Source organism: Natator depressus, chromosome 2 (assembly GCF_965152275.1).
Source record: "Natator depressus isolate rNatDep1 chromosome 2, rNatDep2.hap1, whole genome shotgun sequence".
NCBI lineage: Eukaryota > Metazoa > Chordata > Testudines > Cheloniidae > Natator > Natator depressus.
This window is the reverse complement of record NC_134235.1, coordinates 172,001,144-172,025,410: the sequence shown is the minus strand read 5'-3', so window position 1 is coordinate 172,025,410 and position 24,267 is coordinate 172,001,144. Positions and strand designations below refer to the sequence as shown.

The 24,267-nt window shown below is 41.4% G+C and overlaps 1 protein-coding gene across 5 annotated transcripts in view; it reads right to left on the bottom strand.

Annotated features, from left to right (window-relative positions):
• The window catches only part of GLI3 (GLI family zinc finger 3), a 243,283-nt gene that overhangs the window by 153,043 nt on the left and 65,973 nt on the right, over window positions 1-24,267 (bottom strand). For 3 of the 5 annotated variants that reach the window (XM_074945305.1, XM_074945306.1, XM_074945307.1), the window contains one exon: window positions 6,349-6,591. In XM_074945305.1, coding sequence (XP_074801406.1) covers window positions 6,349-6,591 — 243 coding nt within the window. Of the gene's footprint in view, window positions 1-6,348; window positions 6,592-10,778; window positions 10,852-24,267 lie in introns of those variants that run through there. The other 2 variants (XM_074945308.1, XM_074945309.1) reach the window with 2 other exon arrangements.

The window sequence follows — 24,267 nt, the reverse complement described above, 5'->3', positions numbered from 1 at the left end:
ATAGCCACGCGGGGGAGACCTAGGGTTTGTTTCCAGAGTATAGAGGACTAGAAACACCCCAAAACCAGCACACTGAGCAACTAGAGAGGAGAGTTGTTTGACATTATCAACCCCGCTAGCCAACTCAGAATTTGACGGAATGTGAAGGGTGCCCAATCTGGTGTTCTACTGCTGAAAATATGGAGGCATAGCGGTTGTAATGTAGGGCCACCAGGGTCTGTCTAACATGAGTATAGAGGCAGTGACAAGATGCCCACAGGGACCCAAAGGTCCACATGTCGAGGGGCGCAGAAACCTTTAAAAAGGAAGTCTTAAATTCTAAATCACGGACGTTGTCTCCTGCAAAGCAAAACACACACAACAAACAGAAACTATAAAGCATCTAAAAATGTACCTGTCAAATCAAATCGCTGGAAAGGATAAATATTTTAATATCTATAGCCTGAGACTCATAAAAGAGAGCAGCAGCACTGCATTCCATTCTCAGGGTGAGGGAGAAAGGGTCTATGGAACCGGGAAGGATTTCTTTCCCCCCCCCCACCCCTTTTTTAAAACTTTATTTTTAAAAAAGACTTGGCCCACTGCATCTAGGTGCATAAATGGAAGCAGAACTTCACTGAAAATCTGCCCCCAGACGTATATGCAGAGCACTTTGGAAAAGCTGGTCCTACAGACTGCATTGTAATTGTGGCTTCCAGTTAAAAATAAAATTACTGGTAAAAGCCCTATAAAATCCAAGGTCAAGATTTACAAACAAAAATTTATTTAAGCCAAAAATTAAAAACAAAACAAACAAACAAAACACGTACATTATCTCAATTCCTATTCCTGGATCTCTTAGGTCCCTTTTGCCATTGAGGTGCCTACAGCACAGTCTGATTGAAAAAACTTAGGAAACAAAAATGGAGCGAAAGACAAATGTATTTTATATTGCTTTTATGTGCTATCCCCAGCTGTGAATCTATCAGCGCAGGGATCCAGGCAGAGGCAGCCACTCTGATGCCCCAGACTGACTACAGCACATTCCAGTGAGGGGCTCCAAAATAGCGGCAGGACTTCAAAGGAGAGTGTTGCACTGTGCTGAACATCCCAACAGCAAAAGCAGTGGGCTGAACACTGAGCAGCACTTTCAAACGTCATAAACTTCATTTCTGAGCAGTTGTGCAGCTAAAGAGGATACACTGCCCCATCTAAAATTTTGAACAAAAGCTGCCACGGATGCCAGGTTTGGTTTTGAGAACACTCAGATTTCTCTGCCTGTCTGCAACTTTTATAAGGCACATGTCAGCATGATAGCAAAGCACCAGAGCTGGTTGAAATTCTTCCAAAATTCAAAATTTTGACAAAAACATTTTTGCTATTTTTTTTTTTTACCATTTTCCCACCAACTCTACTAAGCACTAAACTAACATTCAGTTTTAAACACTTTCACTTTTAAACACTTTTAAACACATTAAACACTTTCTTTTATGAAATGTATTAAAAGCTTGGATTTAACTTTTTTTAAAAAACAACCCCTCCATGATGTCAATTTGAAACCACTCCAGAAACTGTTGTAAATGCACAGTATTATTGACTTGGATCAATCCCTCCCATGGAAAATGCTGCAGGAGGGCCTTAGGGAGTAAATCTCTGCAAGGATCCCTCACAGATACACCCCTCCTAATGTCCAATGAGAGAGGTGAAGTTTGGCCCCACAAAGACAGGCCACACCACCTGCCACCCTCCAATCTTGGGAATCCACCAGAGGCCAGAGTTGTGGCAACAGGAATTCTCTGTATCTGCTGCAAACACTGGGAACCCCTGGGGGAACTCAACAGAAAAGATAATATAGGTCTCCTCTGGACCCACTCAGTTTCTGCCATTTATCTCTGCACAGACAACAGACCCAGAGAGTGCCCCCACAGGATCTGGAGGAGGATGACAGGAACACTGCAAAAGATGCAGCTAACTCCATTCCATGTGAAAGTGAGAGAGTTCTGTTCTTGGTGGGGGGGTTCCTCCACGCACTGATCAGTCAGCAATGACCTAGGCTACTATTATCATCTCAGTTATAGGTCAGTATCATAACAGAAAGAAAGCTGCCTGTCTCGAGTAGGTAACAAAGAAAGAAAAGTTTTTTTATTAATGCCCCCAAACTGGAGTTTCTAAATAAAAATTCATATTTGCTAAATAGGATAAAAAAATTGGCAAATGCGTGCTGAAATTTTTTTTCCAGTATATGAACAGGTGCATCCAATGAGCTGCCATTGTGTTGTTACTTTGGTCAAGCCTGAACTGCTCCTCTTTGCCTCTTGGTCACTTTGCAAATTGATTCTGAGATGCCACTTGACACTACAAGATATGATCCAGTGCAGTTATTAAGGGCCCGATCCTCCCCACCCAACGCAGTGAATAGGAACTGAGGACACTCAGTATCTGGCAAGGTAAACCCTTTAAAATGTAAAATTCCCCCACCCCCAAGAAAATAATGTAAGTTTCAAACACCAGCAGAAACACATCCCTACAGAAAAAGTGGGGCAAGTACTCCTGCAACCTCACTCACTTCACTGGGGCTGCAGAGTTGTAACAGACAGCAGAATTCTGTCTATGCTGTTCGTGAACATCTTTCACAGAGACCTTTAAATCCAGGCCAACTGAAGTGTCCCTGCCTTTTACATAAGCTAATTCTTTGAGCTTTACTAATTAGGAACTAACAGTTCCTTCAGATGAGCTGTGATACCCAGGAAGAATACCAGCAGTATGTTTTAAATCAAAGTGTTTATAATAGGAATGATTCATTTTTTCCATGAGGAACGACAGGCGGCCTTAGCACAGCCATAAAATTGCATGGGAATTAAAACTGGGGAGAGAACAACAAAAGGAATTACCTACCCCAACCCCACCTCTACAGACAGAATTTACACTAACAAGACTCAAAATAACCAGTGTTGTATGAAACTTCAGAAATGCAAGGAGATCTGTAACCACGCCAAAAAAAGATTTCCTTAGGGCAGGTTTACACTTGAAAAGCTGCAGTGGTGCAGCTGCACCGCTGAAATGCTTTAGTGAACATGCCACCATGCCAACGGGAGAAGATTTCCCAGTGACATCACGTGGTCTACACCATGGGTTAGGTCGGCAGAACTGCACCGCTCAGGTGTGGATTCTTCACCCCTGAACAATGTAGTTATACCAGTGTCAGTTGGTAGGGCAGACCTGGCCATAGTAAGGACAGAAAAGGTATAGCATATGAGAGGAAACTATGACGATTTTGTCACCTGCCCTAAAATCTTTTTAAAAGAAAAAGCAGATTTATGCAATAGATTAAATGGATGTGAGAACTGTGGTTCCAAGAAATCTTTCACTGTAAAGATAAAAATGAAAAACAAAAATCGTCGAGTGCTGCCTTGGATATCTTTTCCCTCTCTTATCACATCTAAGACAAATGGCGCTGGCCCAAACAGGAGGCCACTCCCTCATTCTCAAATGTTAAATGGTTGCAGTTCTGTAGAGAGGTACATTAAAAGGACTGTCAGCCTCAGAATATGTTTGAGCACTGCTCTTTGAAAATCTAGTCCACTCAAAACATACCTTCATCTCCTCGTTACTCTCTGTAAGAGAGCAATCACCCCCTCAGTAATGGATTTATTCCACACATATGTTGTAAATATTGGAAGTAATAGTTACCATCACTCTTTTTAATTAAAACATAAAAAATAAAAAAACAAAAAACAAAACACCCTCAAACCCACATATAGAGACACGCACATTTACATGTGGAAATGTAAAGTATTTGAGCCCTTTCTAATAACTGCAGCACCTGCAGCGGACATGCATTCCACACACAATTGACTTAAAAGCTCTTTTTTGCTGCAATAAAAATATACAGATGTCCTCTTTCAAAAAAATTATTTTCCCTTTTCCTGTGTTACAGGAAGCCTACCCACACTTTTAAATACAAAGTGGGTATATATAGAAGCACAAATTAGCCATCTTGAAAAGTCTGTATTTTCCAACCACAGGAAAACTAAGGAATTACTGGGAATGTTTACATACCCAGCTACATTGGATTAAAGCAATGTTCTCTCCATCTGCCCAGCAAAGCTGGCAAGAAACTGCGGAAGAAAGTGGATGGCCTTTCTGGTTGTTTCTTCACCTGTTGCTACAGTGGGACTGGGATGTGATTACATTATTCAGTGTTCTTCATAAGGACTACTAAAAATGTCAAGCTGAATACAATCACTGATTTGATAAAAGCACGTCTTTTATATATAAATGATGCAACTAATATGAAAAATTAAGTCTGTCTGTCTTCTTTGCTATAAATTTAGCCAGATGCTCATACATTTAGTTGTCCTCCTGTATCAAATCTATTACAGGTAAGCAGAAATGTGATGGGGTTTTATATGGTATTAATTGCTTGATGGATTTTACAAACCAAAAAGAAAAAACTGTAAAGAAATTCCCTTTAGCAGCAGTGAAGTAGGTCTGTCCAGCTGATGTTTTCATACTTTAAGGCGGTTTTGCAGGACTAACTATCCCCCAACCTCTCCTTTGTGCATGCTAGTTATATGCAATCTTTTGTTTTCTATTAACTTACTAAGAACCTTGCTCCCAAAGCAATGCTTCTGTGCAGGCCACATCACAACAATGGTAGCCAGGTGCTAATGGTCAAGGAGTGGGCACATTAGATACATTAAACAATGGTGACTGGAAAGGTAACAAAAAAAAACCCAAAAACCAACAACAATTCAGCCGCAGGCTGAGAACCCAATATGCACCACGCAGTATCACTAGCACCTGTGACTGGTTTAGGAAGGGACACAGCAGCCAGTCAGGGGTCAAAGCAGCATTTGTCATCACTGAAGTCATCTCAGAACTCTCTGCATCTCAGCTCTGCAGAAGTACAGTGCACTCACACGACTGCCATATATTCCCAGAAGTATCTCCATTCATATATTTTGCATTTACATGTGTTAGAAGCTATAATGTGTGAGTCAAATCACCAACGACATGCAAACTAATATTTCTATAGGCTACTGCTTGACAGTAGTAGTTCTTTCTGCATGTTCTGCGTTCTCCTGCAGGCAAGTCTGTCAGCAGTACGCTGTATACTCTGCGCACTCAAAAGATGAGTGACTAACATCCTTAAAGGGTTTGAACAATATTGGGGGGGGGAGGGGGAACAATGTAGCAACTGAAATGTCATGTTAAAGGAGAGCTGAAAACCCCCAACATCAACTTTTCACTTAACAACTATAAAGACAAGTGTTCATTTTCTTATCTAGCTTCCATCTTTATTAACAATCAAACTCTGTTAAAATAAAGGCAGTTGGTGAGACTTAAGGTTGTGAGAGACACACTTTGATCTGCACCCTGATGAGTGAACATTCCCCTTTGCTGCTAGCCCAACTAATGAAGGGATAGAATTAGCTTTTATCCCTGGCACTTTCTTTAGCAAGAAAACATGCGCTAATCAGCTGTCCTCACTAATCAGTGGTCTGGCTAATGACCTTTTGCCTTAAAACACTAAAATTTCTGAATTATGTGGAAAAAAAACCCACAGACTGGCCCCTCTTTGTGGGTCTTTAGCCTATCATCTGGAACTGGAGACTGGAAGGTTAAATGGCAAATCTGTATCCTGACAAGGTGATAAATCTATAATCAAAAGGCACTAGCCTTGACACTTCAAGATGTTCATTATTACACAACTAAATGCTTTTTTTTTAAACTAGAAGCAGATGAAAAAAATTGCTTAACTCCCTCATATTTTGCCTGTGGAGAAATCCATTCCACATCTGTGTTCAAGTGTCAGTTACTTTCGTACTTTTTATTAATGCCTGAGCAGGACTTCAGAAGTTGAAACCATTCACTTTTTTCACTAACGCAGGGGGACTGTAGCGGGGGAGAAGATGACAAAACAAAACAAAAAAATCTCTTTCCAAAAGATGTGTTCCCTCCTTTCTTTAAACTGTAGTTAAAATAGCTTTTAAATAATTGTTTTAAAGCCTATTTGCTTTTCCTCTCTGCTCTTTTAAAATTAGGCTTTTTTTTTCATGTATTGCTAAGTAGGTGGAGCAAATATAACGTTTGATGGTTCATGAAGATTAGCAACAGATGATACATGCCCTTCTGAAGTCTCTTTTGCAGAGGCCTATGCTAATTTAGGGATACAATGCAACTATTCACAACATTTTCCTACATAAACGAAAAGAATAACAATTCTTATATTATCTTAGACATATACAGGCAAAATGATTCATCCTGAGAGAGATGAAAAGTGCCAATGCAAAATGCAATTAAATATGACAGCTTCAGTATCCTTCCAATCTTGCTTTCTGAAATGAACTTGCATTAAATACTCACGATAATGAGGATCCATGTAACCATTCCTGGGGTCCATTGCAAAAACCGTCCCACGATAAGGTACAGAAGGCTCAGAAAGGTGCGATATAGATCCATGGATCTCCTTCTTTATTAATGAGGCCCTTTCCTCACTAGATGTTGAAGGCTCTTCACTGATTTTACTGAGGCCTTGCCCACCTTGTGGCTGCATTGTGATTGCGTTTCTTCTCTCTCTGTGATAGGTCTGTCCAGGACTTTCATCCTCTGGGGAAAAAAATGACAACGAGAGAGAAAGAGAGAGAGAGAGACACTTTTAGACCACTTTAGCAAATAAAATAAAAGTACTTTTCCCCCCACTTTTCACCACTTTCCAAGCCGCAATGTAAGTTTGTGACAGTACATGCATGTGTGGTTATGAAAGATGTTCTGGGATACAAGCTGAAAAAACTAGCCCACTCAGACCAAGTGGCAGTTGAGCAGTAGATCATCATCACCCGTTCACTGATGCATTTACCAGCGGGGCTATTAATCCTACACGAAAGGACACAAACTTGCTGTTTTCTTGCCTCTGGGACAAGTAGGCTGGAATTTTTGGCCGCTTGACTGGGAGGAAAAAAACAATTTGTCACAAACAGTAGAAGATGAACCCTGCTAGCTGAGACTAAATCAAGTCTAGCCACCCACTGCTGCTTTGTATTTGCCACTGTGCTGCTCCACCCACAAAAAGATGCACTGTTAAAAGACAAGAGCCTGGAGTAATAGAAAAGGCCCTATTCATTAAAATTAAGGTAGATGACAGTAAAACGCATTTATCCTGTTCCAGTTACTAAGCAAGCACAAGATAGGAGCAGTGAAGTCACCTGCTATAATAGTGTCACCCACATGTGTCGAGATGTACAGACTTCGAGGTTAACACTTTACAGCATTGAGTTGAACATCTTTCACTCACAAATACATAAAAATTACAGTTTACACATATCTGTATGTGACCAATATGGGTGAAATTCAGCTGCCCTGCATGGAACCCAAATAACTTGATTTTCTGTGGCTGACATGCAAAGGAATTAGGAAGGTGAATGCCAATCCCCAACTTGGGGCCAGTGACTAGGCCTGAAGCACATGCTTTGCGCTCGCTTCTCCAGGGGATGGGTTGAAATGGGTGTTTCAGCCTACTCTGCACTACCTGGGTGTGTTGTTATGGCCACGGGATCCATGACATCACTCATTCCATGGCCCTTTGGCCAGTCTGTCTCCAAGCCACCCTCTGACAGACTTTAACTTAATGTAAGGGGGTGCAAAGGACCCATCCCTGGCTACTCCACCAATGGCACCAAGAGACGCGAACAGTGCAGGTGTTCAACCGTTAGCCACATGCTTTCAGGTACCTTTCACGTGAGACAAAAGACTTCAAAGTTCCATCATCTACACACATATCTAGCGTAAGTACCCTTCTGACAGTATATCATTGCTTATATAAGGGCGGGAAGAGAGCTGGTTAACAATTCTATCATCACTGGCTGGAGTCCTGACCTATATCTACAAAGTCAGAACATTTGGTCTCCAGATTCCTGTTTCCAGAAGGCCCACTTTATAAATATGATAAATATTGCCCTACATAAATATTAAGAAATATGTTCACAAACAACTGCAGAAAACTGTTCAGGAGCTCATCAAAAATTCTCGTGCAAAAACAGATAACAACAAGAACACTAACCGAAAACAAATTTAGGAAGGAAGAAAAACTTATGCGGCACTATTTTATAATTGATGCACCAAAAAAAGAACAGTTCAGAATGATAAGAAGAATCCAGCTTTAATTGTCAAAGTCCAGAACATTCAAAGTTCTGGCTAAAACTTCATCTTTAACTCCCCCTCTTGTGCCTACTCAGTACAGGGATAAGAAAGGGCATAAACCTAATTCTAATCTCTCACAAATTCTGCACCAGTGTGACTCCACTGACTTCAGTCAAGTTACCCCTGATTTTCACTGCTATAAGTGAGTTCAGAAAGGGGGCCTGTGCATACAGCAATATCTAATTGCATCAGGCTGAGTTCTGGCCACTATCTAAACCCTTTTATCAGTCTACAACTTTATTTTAAATGTAGCGTTTTGGGCGCATTTTTTCCCCAAAAGTAACAAAGAAAAACATCAATGTAGTTTGTGTAAATGTATGGATTATTTTTACATTTGCAATTATCGTATCAACCAGCTTCCGAAGAGGAGCTAGTCATTGGGCCCAGATCCTCCATGGTCTCCCATCTGTGCGCTGAGGACTTGCGGGATTGGGCCCATGGTGAAGTAGTTAATATAAACAGGGACAAAAATATTGTAAAGCTAACAATCTTTGCCTGTTTTTTTCCTTTGTGTTAATATGCATAAGCACTACTCTATCCTCTGGATTAATGGAGTTTAAAGTTTTCATATTTTTACACTGAAGCTGTTTTTAGTTTACAACTTATATTAGGTTTTATAAAACTGCTTGTATAAAACTTTTTTTAAAAGTCCAAGTAATTTTTCCACCAATTTTCTCTCTGGCTCAAGCCTTTTATATTAAATTTCACCTTAGAGTGAACTTTTGCAGATGAGATGCAAACTCTTAAAAATAGGGGATTACATTCTATTTGAAATGCTGACAGACCCTTAACTAGAGCAGGGCTAACCTATGCTACTATACTATGATGAAGTGATTTGTATAGCAACATAACCAATTTGAAAATCAGATAAGGATTTCATTTCTTTTACTCTTCGTGTAAAGTTAACATTTGTTAAATTGCCATCCCAGAATAGAACAAGAAGTCCATGTCTGTTTGAATAATTCAATTTTATTCTGTCCCTCTTAAGACCTGCATGTGTCAAGAATCAAGGCACCAATTACTGATATGAAATGAGATGACTTTTTTTTAAATTGCTGACTGAATTCAAACCTACTTTTAGTAACTTTGAAAATTAAAGCAAAATGTGTTTCATTTTAATAAATAGCTCTGAAAAAGGAGAAAAAAAGAGAAAAAATATTTTCCAACACCAACAAATTATTTTTCCTCATCATAAAAATAATGCTTACTGTTTAGCCAGTCAATCATTTTTGAACACTGCTTCCCCTCTAAATAGTCACCCAGAAATATTTTTTAAGTAAACACCATGGCATTTTTGCAATAATAAGGAAATCCAATGGATAAACATTTTGTTAAGAGTTTACTTCATGCTCTGCACCACAGAGGTGTTTTTGATACGGGAGCAGATGAAAAACTTGACAGTACACGCACTCCAGAATACAAATAGCCAAGTGATTTGAAAGAATTCTCTATACACTGAAGGGAAACTTTTCTTGCAATAATTCTGCCTGCTCTTATAACTGCAGTAAAACCACTTCAGCGAGCCAAAAGGCGAAAGCTGTCTAATCTCATTCTGTTTCAGCTGAATTGTTCAATAAAGTTTAAGAGTAAGTGCAGACAAGCTGCGCCAGGCCAAATTATTGACAGAAACATACCGTCCACCATGGCAACAAGTGGGAGTCTATAGCAAAAATGTAAGCAAACAACTCACTTCTCTAGTAGCATCTGCCAATAGATTCTTACAGCCAAACACAAGACAACGGTTACTGCTATCCTATGTTTAAAAAACGGCCTGCTTTAGGTCCAAAAGAAACATCCGATTTACTAAAAAGTTTCAGAGAGATGAATGATTTGAAGTCAAAGGGCCCGATTCTCCTCTCACACCTGTTTTGTACCCCCACTTTTTAGCACAGTTTCTCTTGACTTACTGAGGTGTTACAGAAAAAAGAATCAGTCCCAAATGATAAATTTGTATTAGCTTCTCCTTCTCCACATGTGTCCCCACTGAATGATAACTAGCTAGCAGCCACAAAGACGTGTAACAAGTACCCACTCTGGAGCTATCAAATTAATCCAAGAGTCTCCCATCTAATGGGAAATATATTTGTTCTTGGCATTTAGCCATAATCGTTTTTTTTAAATATAGCATCAAAGAATACTTTGTTTCATTAACAAATCTTTTCAAAAAAGCTTGTAATCAATCTACATGCTTAAGAAATGCATTTTTAATTACTTATTTTGTGTACCTAACAAAAATGAAAAAAAATAAGGGAAACAAACATGAACATGTCAGTCCACTGAACTTCTTGTCTCCATTAAACTTTTGTTTGTTTGTTTTCATTAACATTCTGCAGACACAAGTGGAAACTTTTTTAGTTCAAGCGTTTTAAAGTCAGTGATAAAATCAGTTTCAAACCATTGCTTAAGATGCTGAAGCTCCCCTCAACAAAATTCTGAGATACCCACATTTAAACAACAAGTCATCATTGTAGCAAAGGCTGCATAGGTTAGCCTTCATAATCATATTTCTATATGCAACTTGCAACTAGCATTATTGTCTTTCAACTGATTAAGGAGGACACACGTCATCTGGGTAAGAGAACAGACAACATACTTACAACTCAGTCCAAAAGACCCTGGCTTACTCTCTCCAACCTCTTCTCTTGACCGAAATTCTCGAGCTACGGGTATGTGGACATTCCTCTCTCTCCCTCCCTCTTCCTATCTCCCTCCCTCCCTCTCAGAGGCAGTGCTTCTCCCATTAGAGGAATTAAAAGTGGTTGGTGCCATGCTAAATTTAACAAGCTCATTAGTATTCTTCCTGTGTGCTTCCTAGTGAACTCTCTCTATTCAAGCAGCTCTCTCTAGCTGAGGGGGTCAGGCGGCTAATCATTAAATCAAACTAATGTCACCCTATCACAATCGGCCTAAGAGAAGGAGGGTTTATTATTTCAGTTTATGCTAAATAAACGGTTTTACAAATGGTCTCCAAGCAAGGTCAACAGCAGCTTCAATTACAAGACAAACTTAACAAGAGTTGCTATAAACCAAGTGCTCCGTATTGACTTAAGCACAAGCTCTGCTCCGCATATTGCCACTAGCAGGATTGTACAGGAATGCATATTGTAAAATAAAGGAAAGGGTAATCTTTTCTTTGCCAGAATTTGTGACTGCACAGAGACTGCTCATTCACCTCTCCCCAACCAGCTAGCTGCTCAGCTCAATTCACCCTACACAAAGGCTGAAGACCAGACCTCAATGGACCGAGTGAAACATGTTCAAAACTAGGCTCTCTATTGTGACTGAATTTCTTAACATCTTTTCAAAAAGCGGAGAATGCCTTGAGGCTAAAGGAAGAAACAGGCTAATGGTGAATTGGGAATACTGAGCAAATTTCAGAGCCCTTTCCTCCTAGCTTTTGAGGTTGAAAGCAAGCTCTTTCCTTTCAAGTTTCAAAGTCCTTTTTCCTCCCGCAGTGTCACAGAAGGATTTGAAAAGAAGGTAATTGTGCTCACAGTCTCCCTGATCAGAGCTTACGTCCTATTTCTGGTATTTCGGAATACTTCTTGCAATAATGGTGCATATAGCTCAATCCCTTAACCGTCCTGCACTCTGCAATTGCTCATTAAATGAACAATTGCTGGTATAAAATGCCTTTTATGTTCAAGGTCTGGATATAAGATAAGCATTCTAGTACTCTAAATTTGGTTTACTAAGGAAACTCTCCATCATTAAATTACAAAACTGTAGTCAGAATATCAGTTTTTCCCAGAAAAGTAGCATTTTTGGTTGCTGTGAACCAAAATGGTGTGGGGGGAGTGTAAAAAAGATTGAATAATCAGGTTCTTAATGGAATATATATCTAATAAAGAAGCCATTTCCCTTGTGTTTAAAAAGGTCTGTGTTTTTGAGACCCAGTATTTTGCTATTTGGCATGATGTAATAGAGCCATTGCCAACCTCATTAGGATATGGGTGTCCTAAGTTTCTTGCATACATACATTGATCACCACTTTTTGACCACCCTCAAGCAAAAAGCAAGCAAAAAACAAAACAGGTAAATATATTTTGCTGGAAAAATACACCTGTAGAATTATGGCTGATTTTATAAATTCCACAGTACGTGTATTAACTAAAAATTTTCTTCCTATATGTAGGAAAGTTTAAATCCAGCACCTTGGTCCCAAGAGTGTTATTTTTTTACATTCTGAACAATTGCACACATATGAGGTGATTTAGAGAGAATGACACAAATATGTGTTACAAAATTCTTAATGAGTTATAAAAAATACAATCAAGCCACAAAAACTGATAGATAATAAGAACTATGCTTACTTTATTCGCAGTGCTTGAACATACATTATACAAACATTTTGTGCCTTACAAATAGTATACCTTATCTAAACTAACAACTTAAAATAGACAGTTTTATGTTCCTGTTTGTAATGGATTTTCGATTTAGTTATTTTTTCACTATCATATGTGTGGCATTTTCCAAACATTAATTGAGACCTTTAGAATACGGATACACAGTTTTTCCCTGCTTTTCTTTTTAACATCCTGTTCCTTTCTGTTGTCTTTTTTAAAATTTCTGCAGAAATAAAAGAAGTTGAACTAACTGGAGAAGAGTTACTGTGAGAGGTACTAACTATGGACTTGAGCCTGTCGACACTGTCAGGTGTAGTAGCGCTTACTACGGTAAATAGTCCCATAAGCATAATGCCAGGTAGCAAGAGTTTGCAGAACTGGGCCTTTCTTTGTGATATGAAAATTTTACAAGATAGTATATCACTATTATTATGACCATGAAGGTAATTTTAATATTATGATAGTGCACACAGTACAGCTCAAATTTGTATTCAATCTTTTGTTTCAAAACTGAGCACAAGCCCAAAACACTCTGTAACAATGCAATCCCTATACTTTATGGAGTATAGGGCTTGATCCTGCACTCTTTGAAATCAATGTCAAAGCACCTACTGACGTCGGTGGTGCAGAATCAGGTCCAGGTAGAGTCCAAAGTCACACTAACATCAGCAGGATCAGGCCCAAATTCTTCTTGAGCTACATCATTGGGTGCCCTGGGAATAGCATGTGGAAGTTTAGAACTCTTCTAAATTGTCTGAACAACAGAAGAATTTTCTTTAGCTGAAGTCAGTAACTAGCTAGATTTTTTTACCCAGGAGAAAAATTAAATGTAAAAGGAAATTTAGAGCCCAGCTTTCAGTCAGCTGCAAGCAAACCCCATTGGCTTTAACTGGGAGTTTCTCTCTGTAGGACTGCAGCATTGGGCCCATATTGCTAAAATGAAAAGTGCTTAAATAAACCTGATTAACTACAAAAGACCAGTTTAAGCTGTCAAGTCATAACCAGTATATTCCCCGTATGCCACAGAAAAGGGATGCAAAGAGACTATCTGCACCCATGCAGGTGCACAGAGGCACCACAAGTCAGTCCGCAGCTGTGGAAACCATCTTGTTGAGTACAGGCTCCCCTGCTGCTTGTGTTCTCACACATAAAAGGGAAAAAGTGTGGGCAGAGAGCAGGGCCAGGCTGCCTTGCACTAATCCAGTGCAGAGAATTCATGGGGCAGAAAAAGAAACTACACCTGCATATTACTGAAGTTAAACACTGGGGGCTTGAGCCTTTCCATTGACTTCTACAGGCTTTGGACCAGGTCACCGAAGCTGCTTGCAGTGTACAGAATTCCTGTACAATCCTACGAGTCAATCTGACTGCTGCTGCCCAAGTGAGTAATCTACCCAGCCACAGCAAGAGCCTGATCCTGAGAGATGCTGAGCATCCTCAGTGCCCGCTGAAGTCAATGGGAGTTGAGGGCCCTCAGCACTTTGCAGACCCAGGGACTGCAAAGAAGCAGGCGCCTGCTTCTGAAAGAGCTGGATTGGGGTCTAAATCCACACAGGCTTTAAAAGAGCAAATAAATACAACTGAAATCCAAATAGCTGAAAATCACTTTTCTTCCTTGCTGACTTCAGAGCTAAGTGTTTCTCCCATTACAGACAGTGGGTTATTGCTCTGACACTTAACGCCATTCAGCGAGTAGAGCCCCTGCACTCCGTTTTAGGTGTTTGTGACGTCACTGACTGCTGCAAGAGAAACACAGAAGCCCAGGTATCAGCAGGTGGTGAGCTTTTAAATTTACCTTCTACTAGAAGGCCCAAACCCTGCTTGCTTTCCTTGCACAAGTAATCCCAGGAGTTCTGTGGAACTACTCATGCAAGTAAGGCAAGAGGGATTTAGCCTCACGTCCAGCATCAGAAATGTTCAGGTGGCTGGGTAAGAATGGTATATAGACTACAAACCATCTCTGAGATGCTTGTTGACATATGGAAACGTTCTAGTGACTGCTTAGCTTGCTGAGAAAGAATCTCATAGCAGTTGCAGAATCACTACATAGCTCCAGCAAAAAAAAGAAGAAAAAACTAAGTACAGTAGGGGTAGACATCTACAGTCCTAATTAACTGCCAAATTTGCAGGCATTGAGTTGTACAATTTCTCCCTTTCAATTTGTGTGATTTAATTTTAATTTATATTTTTATAATCATTTAAATTTTTTTAGTACCGCTACTTAAGAAATGAGAAGGGTTAACATAGTCACAAATAAAAGCTTGGGTTTTTTTACTGCTATTTATAAGAAGTATCTCCTTCCCTATGAAACTCTGCAAAGACAGCAAGTTACTGTAATTCAGCCTCAGCAAACTAAAATGTTTGCTTTGAGTCTGTTGAACAGAGCTAGGATCAAACTTAGCAGTTTAAACACATTTCCAGGCCTACTGCTCTCCCCCAATATTTAAACTCTTCAAAGGCCAAGATTCATAAATATACCTTGGAGAAAAGTGACTACGTACTTTATGATCTGACCACTGGCAACTATTTCTCAGGAAGGAGAATCATTCTCAACTTCTTGCAAAGCACTGAAAGGCTCCTCTGATTAAGAATTTGAAAATGTTATGAAGTTCCTTCTGTTAGCCAGTTATTAGACTGTTAGTCACTGCTTACTTTGAGTGAGCTAATTAGTCACATCAAAGAAGCTACAATAACTTCCCAGGAGAGGGGTTTTTTTTAAATGTATTTCTTAATCATCTAACACCCACAGATAGGCATAAATGTGCTAACAGTTGTATGTTGTATATGCTTGTGTGGTTGTGTATATTAATTAATTATATTATATAGACACAAACTATACTCCAGCTTACACCCTGCCCAAATGTAATGGCTTCAAATGAGGTTGCATGAGGTATATATAAAATGTAAACTTACACACACAAATGTGTATTTCTACATATCATATAAAATGTCTATTGACCATTTAAAAAAACTATAATACTACAAAACGAATTTTAAAACATATCAGGTTTGGGATAGGGGAGAGGAGTTAAAAGCCCTGTAAGCCAAAACAGTTGATTTTTAAATAAAACATTGCTGGCCATAAAAACATTCCTGGCCATTCTGCAAACTAGGCTCTTCTAAAAATGACCGTTATTAATAAGTGGAAGCTGGCAACCAAACAGTCCTGTGTCTTTATTTTTCTCCCCCTTGAATTTAAAAGGAGCTAAGTTGATGGTCCTGGACCATGAAGTCATCTGTTTATCCACCAAACAGGTACAGCAAGTGCAAGGGTTCAGAGGCCGCGCACCCTGTCCACTCCATACCCTTCAAGTCTCTCTCTCTCTGTCTCACACACACACACACACATCCCAATAAAAACCCCTCCCACCTGAAAAAACGGTTACCTACCATTTCATAACTGTTGTTCTTTGAGATGTGTGGCTCATGTCCATTCCATTCTAGGTGTGTGCACGCCCACGTGCACAGTCGTCAGAGATTTTTGCTTTAGCGGTATCCATAGGGTCGGCTACGGCACCCCCTTGAGTGCCGCACTCATGCGTCAATATATTAGGCGCCGCCAGCCCTACGCCCTCTCAGTTCCTTCTTGCCAGCAACTCTGACAGAGGGGCAGGAAGGTGGGTAATGGAATGGACATGAGGAACACATCTCAAAGAACAGTTACTAAAAGGTAGGTAACCGTTTTTTTCTTCAAGTGCTTGCTCATGTCCATTCCATTCTAGGTGACTCACAAACAGTATCCACAGAAGTGGGCTTGGAGTTCACAGTCTTGCGGCTTGCAGCACTGCTCTACCGAAGCCAGCATCATCCTGGGCCTGCAGGGTAAGTGCATAATGGGATGTGAACGTGTGGACAAATGACCAGGTGGCCACACTACAGATGTCCCAGATAGGTACTTGGGCTAGGAAAGCTGCCGACGAGGCTTGTGCCCTGGTGGAATGGGTAGTTATGATCGCTGGAGGGTGCACCTTTGCCTGATCGTAGCAGCAGTGAATGGATGCAGTGATCCAAGAAGAAATTCTTTGAGCAGACACTGGACGACCTTTCATCCTGTCGGCCACCATAACAAACAATTGTGTTGACTTGCGAAATAGCTTGGTCCTTTCAATGTAAAAGGCTAGCACCCTCCTGACATCTAGGGAATGCAACCTATGCTCCTCCGATTTATGCGGCTTTGGAAAAAAGACAGGTAAGTAAATATCTTAGCCTGTATGAAACTGTGAGACCCTCTCGGGCAGGAAAGCCAAGTGTGGCCGCAGCTGGACCTTGTCTCTGTAAAAGACAGTATAGGGTGGTTCTGAGGAAAGAGCCCTAATTTCAGAGACCCTGAGGGCAGATGTTATTGCAACCAAGAATGCGACCTTCCAGGAAAGAGAAGGAGAGAGCAGGAAGCTAGAGGTTCAAAGGGGGTCCCGGGAGCCGTGACAGTACAAGGTTCAGGTCCCACAGAGGGACAGGGTCCCTGACGTGCTGCTAAAGGCAATCAAGACCCTTGAGGAACATGGAAGTCATGTCCTGGGCGAAAACCAACCTACCCTCGAGTGGCGGATGGAAGGCCAAGATAGCAGCCAAGTGGACCTTAATAGATGAAAGGGACAGGCCTTGAAGCCTGAGATGCAGAAAGTAGTCCAGGATTAACTGCAGTGAGGCCCACTTGGGCTGAATGCCTTTATCTGAGGTTCAACAAGCGAACCGCTTCCATTTGGTCAGGTAGGTGGCTCTGGTGGAAGGCTTTCTGCTGCCCAACAGAACCTGTTGGACACCGGCCGAGCACTCCTGTTCTTCCGCATTTAACCATGCAGCAGCCAAGCAGTCAGGTGCCGCGCTGCCAGGTTTGGATGCAGAAGCCTGTTGGTTTTGGGACAACAGCTCCAGCCGGAGCAGTAGCTGTAATGGAGCAACCACAGAGAGGTCCAGCAGCATGCTAAACCAGTGCTGGCACGGCCAAGCCGGTGCTACGAGGATCACCTTTGCCCTGTCCTGTTTGATCTTCATGATGACTCTGTGAATTAACGGCACCGGAGAGAAGGCATACATCAGAGCCCCCGACCATGGGAGCAGAATAGCATCTGACAGGGAGCCTCTGTCGATCCCCCAAATCAAGCAGAAAACGTGGCATTTCCTGTTCTGCCGGGATGTGAACAGGTCCACCGAGGGAGGTGAGGCAGGCAACCTCCAGATGAAGTGACCACTCATGGCGAGACGAGAAGGTCCAGCTGAGGAGACCTGCTGAAGCATTCCTGGCCCCGGGGAGGTGTGCGGCTACGATATGTTGTATCCCTGGCCCCGGGGAGGTGTGCAGCATGGATATCATGTTGTACACAGAGGTCCCAGAGCCTAAGGGCTTCTTGGCAAAGGGCAGACGATCTGGCTCCGCTTGTTGATACAGACCATAGCTACTGTATTGTCCATCAGGACCTGAACCACCCTGCTTCTTATGTGAGGTAGGAAGGCTTGGCAGGCCAGACAAAATGCCCTGAGCTCCCTGACATTGATGTGTAGGGAGCGATCGTGACTCGACCAATGACTTTGCGTGCTGAGACCACCCAAGTGGGCTCCCCACCCCAGGTCCAATCACCCAATGGTCTGAGGTCAGCTGTGACTAGGCTGACCAGAAGGGGCACAGGCAGTGGAGGAAAGAGTAGGAGGGTGGATCCCGGGATGTAACTGGGGTGCCGTCCTCGAGCGCACCATCAAAATGCCTGCTTCTGGCCTCCTTGGTTCCTGAAAAGCTCAGGCTGAGCAGATGAACGGTAAGATGACAGGTGTCCCCGCTTAGACCCCTTGTCTCTATCCTTTTTCCTGTAGGTGCTCAGCCAGGGAGCTCCCCAGGACCTAGACTGGGGATGCGGAGGAGGTGGAGAACGGAATGGCTTCCTGACCTGCTGAGGGGTATGAAGGCCCAAGGAGTGGAGGGTGGCACGGGAGTCTTTAAGGCCATGGAGCCTTGCATTCATGAGCTCGGAAAAGAGCCCTGCCCCCTCAAATGGGAGGTCCTTCATCTCCTGGGATACCCCGGAGGACTGTAACCAGGAGCTGCGCCTCATGACCACCGCAGAGGTGACCACCCTGGTCGCTGAGTCCCTAGCATCCCAGACCATCTGGAGGGCCCCTCTCGCCACCGCTGTGCCTTCTTCCATTAAAGCAGCGAACTCCTGGGCTCAGTCCTTCGGGAGGGCCTCCTTGAATTTGCTGACTAAGTACCCACCAATTATATACAAAGAAGATGGACAGTGGGTTGTAAAGAACCGCTAACGCTCTTGCAATGCAAGACGAGGTGCTCAAACCAACTGTCAGGGGTGGTAAGAAGGAACTGAGAGAGTGTAGGGCTGGCAGCGCCTAATATACCAGAGCATGAGTGCAGCCTTCAAGAGGATGCCACAGCCAACCCTACGGATACCGCTAAGGCAAAAAGTCTCTGATGACTGTGTACGTGGGCACGCACACACCTAAGAGAAGAATTGACATGAGCAAGCACTCGAAGAAGCAGCAGCAATTTCCAGAAAACTCTGAAAAATCATCTCCCGCAACACATACCCTTCTGCTTGCTCGCCTACAGGTTCCTCTGCTGGGGGCAGGGGGGACACTAGCCCATTGTACAGAGATGCACATGGCCATATTACAGCTGCACATATATATGGCCCTTAAATTCCAATCTGCCCTTAAATCCCTCTATCATCAGATTTAAGTGTATGCCAGGGTGGTTCCAAGGGACTGGTGCATAGGGATGGGCAAAAATGAAAGAGAAATGGAGATTTTGGAAGGAATGCAAAGAACAAGTTTCTTCTATCGTAGTTGGACTCCCCAAAGGTACAAGTTTAGGGGCCTCAAAGGATAGTTATACATACAGCTATAATTTAATATACTTATCCTGGCTCTCATTTTTAGCCTGCTTAAATCCTAGTCCCACCAATCCCCTCACCCAGGGAAGGAATAACCTTCAAAGCTTTGCAGAGCAGGTTTGGGTCAGATAAAAACTGAATAATTAAGATGGTTAACCTATGTTTGTAGAGCTTCAGAGCTCCCCATCCCCAGAAATGTGCCATCTCCCTTTGCCTAATCACCCCTCTTCATAAACAAGCTCTGTGACCCTCATACCATCAGCCTGATGCTGTTGGAAGGGCTCATGCTTTCACCAGAGGAGAAGCCTGAACAGCCTGTATTCACCACTAAGGTCTTGGAGGGGCAGATAAAAGGCCATTAGTTCTTCTGGATCTTCAAGGGCTAGCTCAGTACCCCTTCCTGTTTTATTTTGGGAGAGGGGGCCGTTCAGCCTGAAGCCCTGCGTCCTTTTTCCCAACCCCATCCCTCTACACATCCATGGTACTCTGACATTTTCTGAGTTGAGAGTAGGACGGTTTTCTTCTCCCCACCACTGTGCAGTAGGAGGACTATAAAATAGCATGGAGATAGAGCTGGTTCTTAACCAAATATTTTCAGGGCTCAAAAGAAGGCTTACTATTAGTTGGAGTGTAGGGATGAGCAAAAGCGCTTTGAGAATTAGTTTTTTCAGACAATTCTGCCCATCCCTACTTTCACCCCTCTAGCCTTAATGCGCTATAGTATTTTTCAGCACTTCAGAATCTTGTTAATGCCTTAGGCCTGTCTTTTTAACACTTTAATTCTATTAAATTAATCCCAAATTGCTAACCATCTTTAGGGATATCATATATTTCAAATCATCATTATGTGCTGTATGTCTGAGGATGGATGAACAGACAGATAATCAGGAATGAAACTTGTAACTTCACAGAGGAAGTTTCAGAAACATTTTATTAAACTTTCGGCTTTCACGCTGAATTTATTTGCTGTGGTAGGTTCAAATCAGAATTTTAAAGTTATTAATCATGTTTCAGTGGTTCCAGAAATGTACACTTGAACAAAAGAACATTTCACATTTTTCTTTTTTTTTGGCATTTTGATTTGCAAGTAATACCCTAATTATTTTGTGTAAAACTAAACAAATCAGCTTCACAAAAAAGAACAGTTAAATAAGTGTATGCTTTATGGAAGGTGAGGGGGAAAACACTTGAAAGCAACTTCACTTGGATTATTTAGAAACAAGCATACACAAAAATTTCACTGAATGCTGCTCAGGAGTATAATCCACTCCCGCGTACTGAGAAAGAATGTGAAGCTGTAGCCAATAAAAGAGGTTTCATACCAAACAAGAAAGTTCTCAAAAACAAAAGAGGGTTATCAAATTATAATAAATTTAAGTAGCCTGTTTTTTAAAACAAAACTAGGATTTGCTTCTTAAAAAGCACTACAAGGAATTGTAACCATTCCTAAATGTGTCACAGACTTTTCCATCCAGACAATGTTAAAACTAACAAGCATTTTTTTAAATTTCTATTAATTATAAGGTATATGCAGTAATGAAGTGCAGTAGTGCCGCATTGACTCAGAGGAACTGAAGCAAAAAGAAACAAAGTTCATGAAAAAAAGGGGCCTCCTACTGAAAGAGAAAATTTTTAGAATTAAAACACAATCTGTACAAGCATTTCACAGGAATCTCTCATAATGAGTTTGAGCCTATAGTTCTTACACAGGAAAAACTTATTTTGGTGGACTCATAATGGAGTTTTACATAGAAAAAGACTAACCACCAATCTCGTCTCCAAATTCCTCTGTTCCCTTCAGCAAGTCAAGAGCAGTGGTTCTCAACCAGGGATACACATACCCCTGTGGGTACACAGAGGTCTTCCAGGGGGTACATCAACTCATCTAGATCTTTGCCGAGTTTTACAACAGGCTACATAAAAAGCACTAGCGAAATCAGTACAAACTAAAATTTCATACAGTGACTTGTTTATACCGCTCTATATACTATACACTGAAATGTAAGTAATATATTTATATTCCAGTCGATTAATTTTATAATTATATGGTAAAAATGAGAAAGTAAACAATGTTTCAGTAATAGTGTGCTCTGACACTTTTGTATTTTTATGTCTGATTTTGTAAACAAGTAGTTTTTAAGTGAGGTGGAACTTGGGGGTACACAAGACAAACTAGACTCCTGAAAGGGTACAGTAATATGGAAAGGCTGAAAGCCACTGAGTTAGAGCTTGTTTACATGCAGTTTGGACTGTTGAGGTGTGAACTGAGCATGCACTAGCGTGCTGCGCTGAAACTCCCGTGTGTGGACACTGTAGCATGAACTAAAAGGTACCTCGTTTGTATTAACTTAGTCCTGTTTAAAAAGGAAATGCAACCTGGGTACCTTTTTAGTTTGCACCCACAGCATCCACACAGGGAAGTTACAGCACAGCACAGCACACCAGTGCACACTGAAATTCATTTCCACGCAGTCTGATCTGTGGGGCTGAGTAGACAGAGTTTAAATTTCTCAGTGCCTCAGTTTTCCCAACTGTACAGTTAGTAGTATACTGACCTGTGATTGAGTAAATTACTATTGTAAAGCACTCTCAAGATAAAAAACATTTGTATTAATAAGAACTTGGTATTATTGTGAGGAATAAACATGTAGGAACAGAGAAGTGCATCAAATTTTAAAAACAAAAATCTCTCTCCAGATTTACAACCAAACCATATTTGGGTGAGCACGTAAGCCTACTCCAAAGCCATCCTGCATACCACCTAACCCCTGCACACCAAGGTCTCAATTCTCTACAATCATGAATACCCTGACCTCCCATTGTCTTTAACGGCAGCTGAGGACAGTCAAAGACAGCAGAAGTGGATCATATACGAATTTAATTACTGAATCATAAGTAACAAAAATCAACCTCAATAGGAAAGAAAAAGAAAATAATCAACCTAACCTTTATGCAGCTCTGGCCCTCAACAAATTACACTGCACAAAGCCACGTGGTGAGCAGTCATAAATATTTTGCCTATGTACTATGTAATGGAGAAATCTCACACAAAATTAAGCCCAAATCCTCAAAGGCATTTAGGTGCCTAATTCACAGAATCATAGACTCATAGAAATCATAGACTTTAAGGTCAGAAGGGACCATTATGCTCATCTAGTCTGACCTCCTGCATGACGCAGGCCACAGAATCTCACCCACCCACTCCTGTAACAAACCCTTAACTTATGTCTGAGCTATTGAAGTCCTCAAATCATGGTTTAAAGACTTCAAGGTGCAGAGAATCTTCCAGCAAGTGACCCATGCCCCACGCTGCAGAGGAAGGAGAAAAACCTCCAGGGCCTCTGCCAATCTGCCCTGGAGGAAAATTCCTTCCCGACCCCAAATATGGCAATCTGCTAAACCCTGAGCATGTGGGCAAGACTCACCAGGCAGACACCCAGGAAAGAATTCTCTGTAGTAACTCAGATCCCACTCCATCTAACATCCCATCACAGGCCATTGGGCATATCTACCGCTAATAGTCAAAGATAAATTAATTGCCAAAATTAGGCTATCCCATCATATCATCCCTTCCATAAATTTATCAAGCTTAGTCTTGAAGCCAGATATGTCTTTGGCCCCCACTGCTCCCCTTGGAATACTGTTCCAGAACTTCACTCCTCTGATGGTTAGAAACCTTTGTCTAATTTCAAGTCTAAACTTCCTGATGACCAGTTTATATCCATTTGTTCTTGTGTCCACATTGGTACTGAGCTTAAATAATTCCTCTCCCTCCCTGGTATTTATCTCTGTGATATATTTATAGAGAGCAATCATATCTCCCCTCAGCCTTCTTAGGCTAAACAAGCCAAGCTCTTTGAGTCTCCTTTCATAAGACAGGTTTTCCATTCCTCGGATCACCCTAGTAGCCCTTCTCTGTACCTGTTCCAGTTTGAATTCATCCTTCTTAAACATGGGAGACCAGAACTGCACATAATATTCCAGATGAGGTCTCACCAGTGCCTTGTATAACGGTACTAACACCTTCTTATCTCTACTGGAAATACCTCTCCTGATGCATCCCAAGACCACATTAGCTTTTTTCACGGACATATCACATTGGCGGCTCATAGTCATCCTGTGATCAACCAATACTCCGAGGTTCTTCTCCTGCTCCGTCCCCAGTTTATAAACAAAAATTCTTGTTATTAATCCCTAAATGCATGACCTTGCACTTTTTGCTATTAAATTTCATCCTATTACTATTAGTCCAGTTTACAAGGTCATCCAGATCTTCCTGTATGATATCCCGGTCCTTCTCTGTATTGGCAATACCTCCCAGCTTTGTGTCATCCACAAACTTTATTAGCACATTCCCGCTTTTTGTGCCAATGTCAGTAATACAAAGATTAAATAAGATTGGTCCCAAAACCGATCCCCGAGGAACTCCACCAGTAACCTCCTTCCAGCCTGACAGTTCACCTTTCAGTATGACCTGCTGTAGTCTCCCCTTTAACCAGTTCCTTATCCACCTTTCAATTTTCATATTGATCCCCATCTTTTCCAATTTAGCTAATAATTCCCCATGTGGAACAGTATCAAATGCCTTACTGAAATTGAGGTGAATTAGATCCACTGCGTTTCCCATTCAAATTAAACGGAGTTACATGCCTAAATAGTTTGAGGATCTGGACCTCCGCTCTCATGTCTCCTCTTTTCCTCCTCATACCTATACTACTTTAAAATCTGACTCTGAAGTTTCCTAATAGACTTGCAGGAAAACTGCAAAATAAATAAATAATCTGAAAACAGTTTGTTTTCTTAACAGCAGCACTTTCTTCTCATGTCTATTTTTAAAACCTCTCATAATGATAATTTTTGATCATCACATCAACAATGGTAGTAGCAAGCTCAAAGTA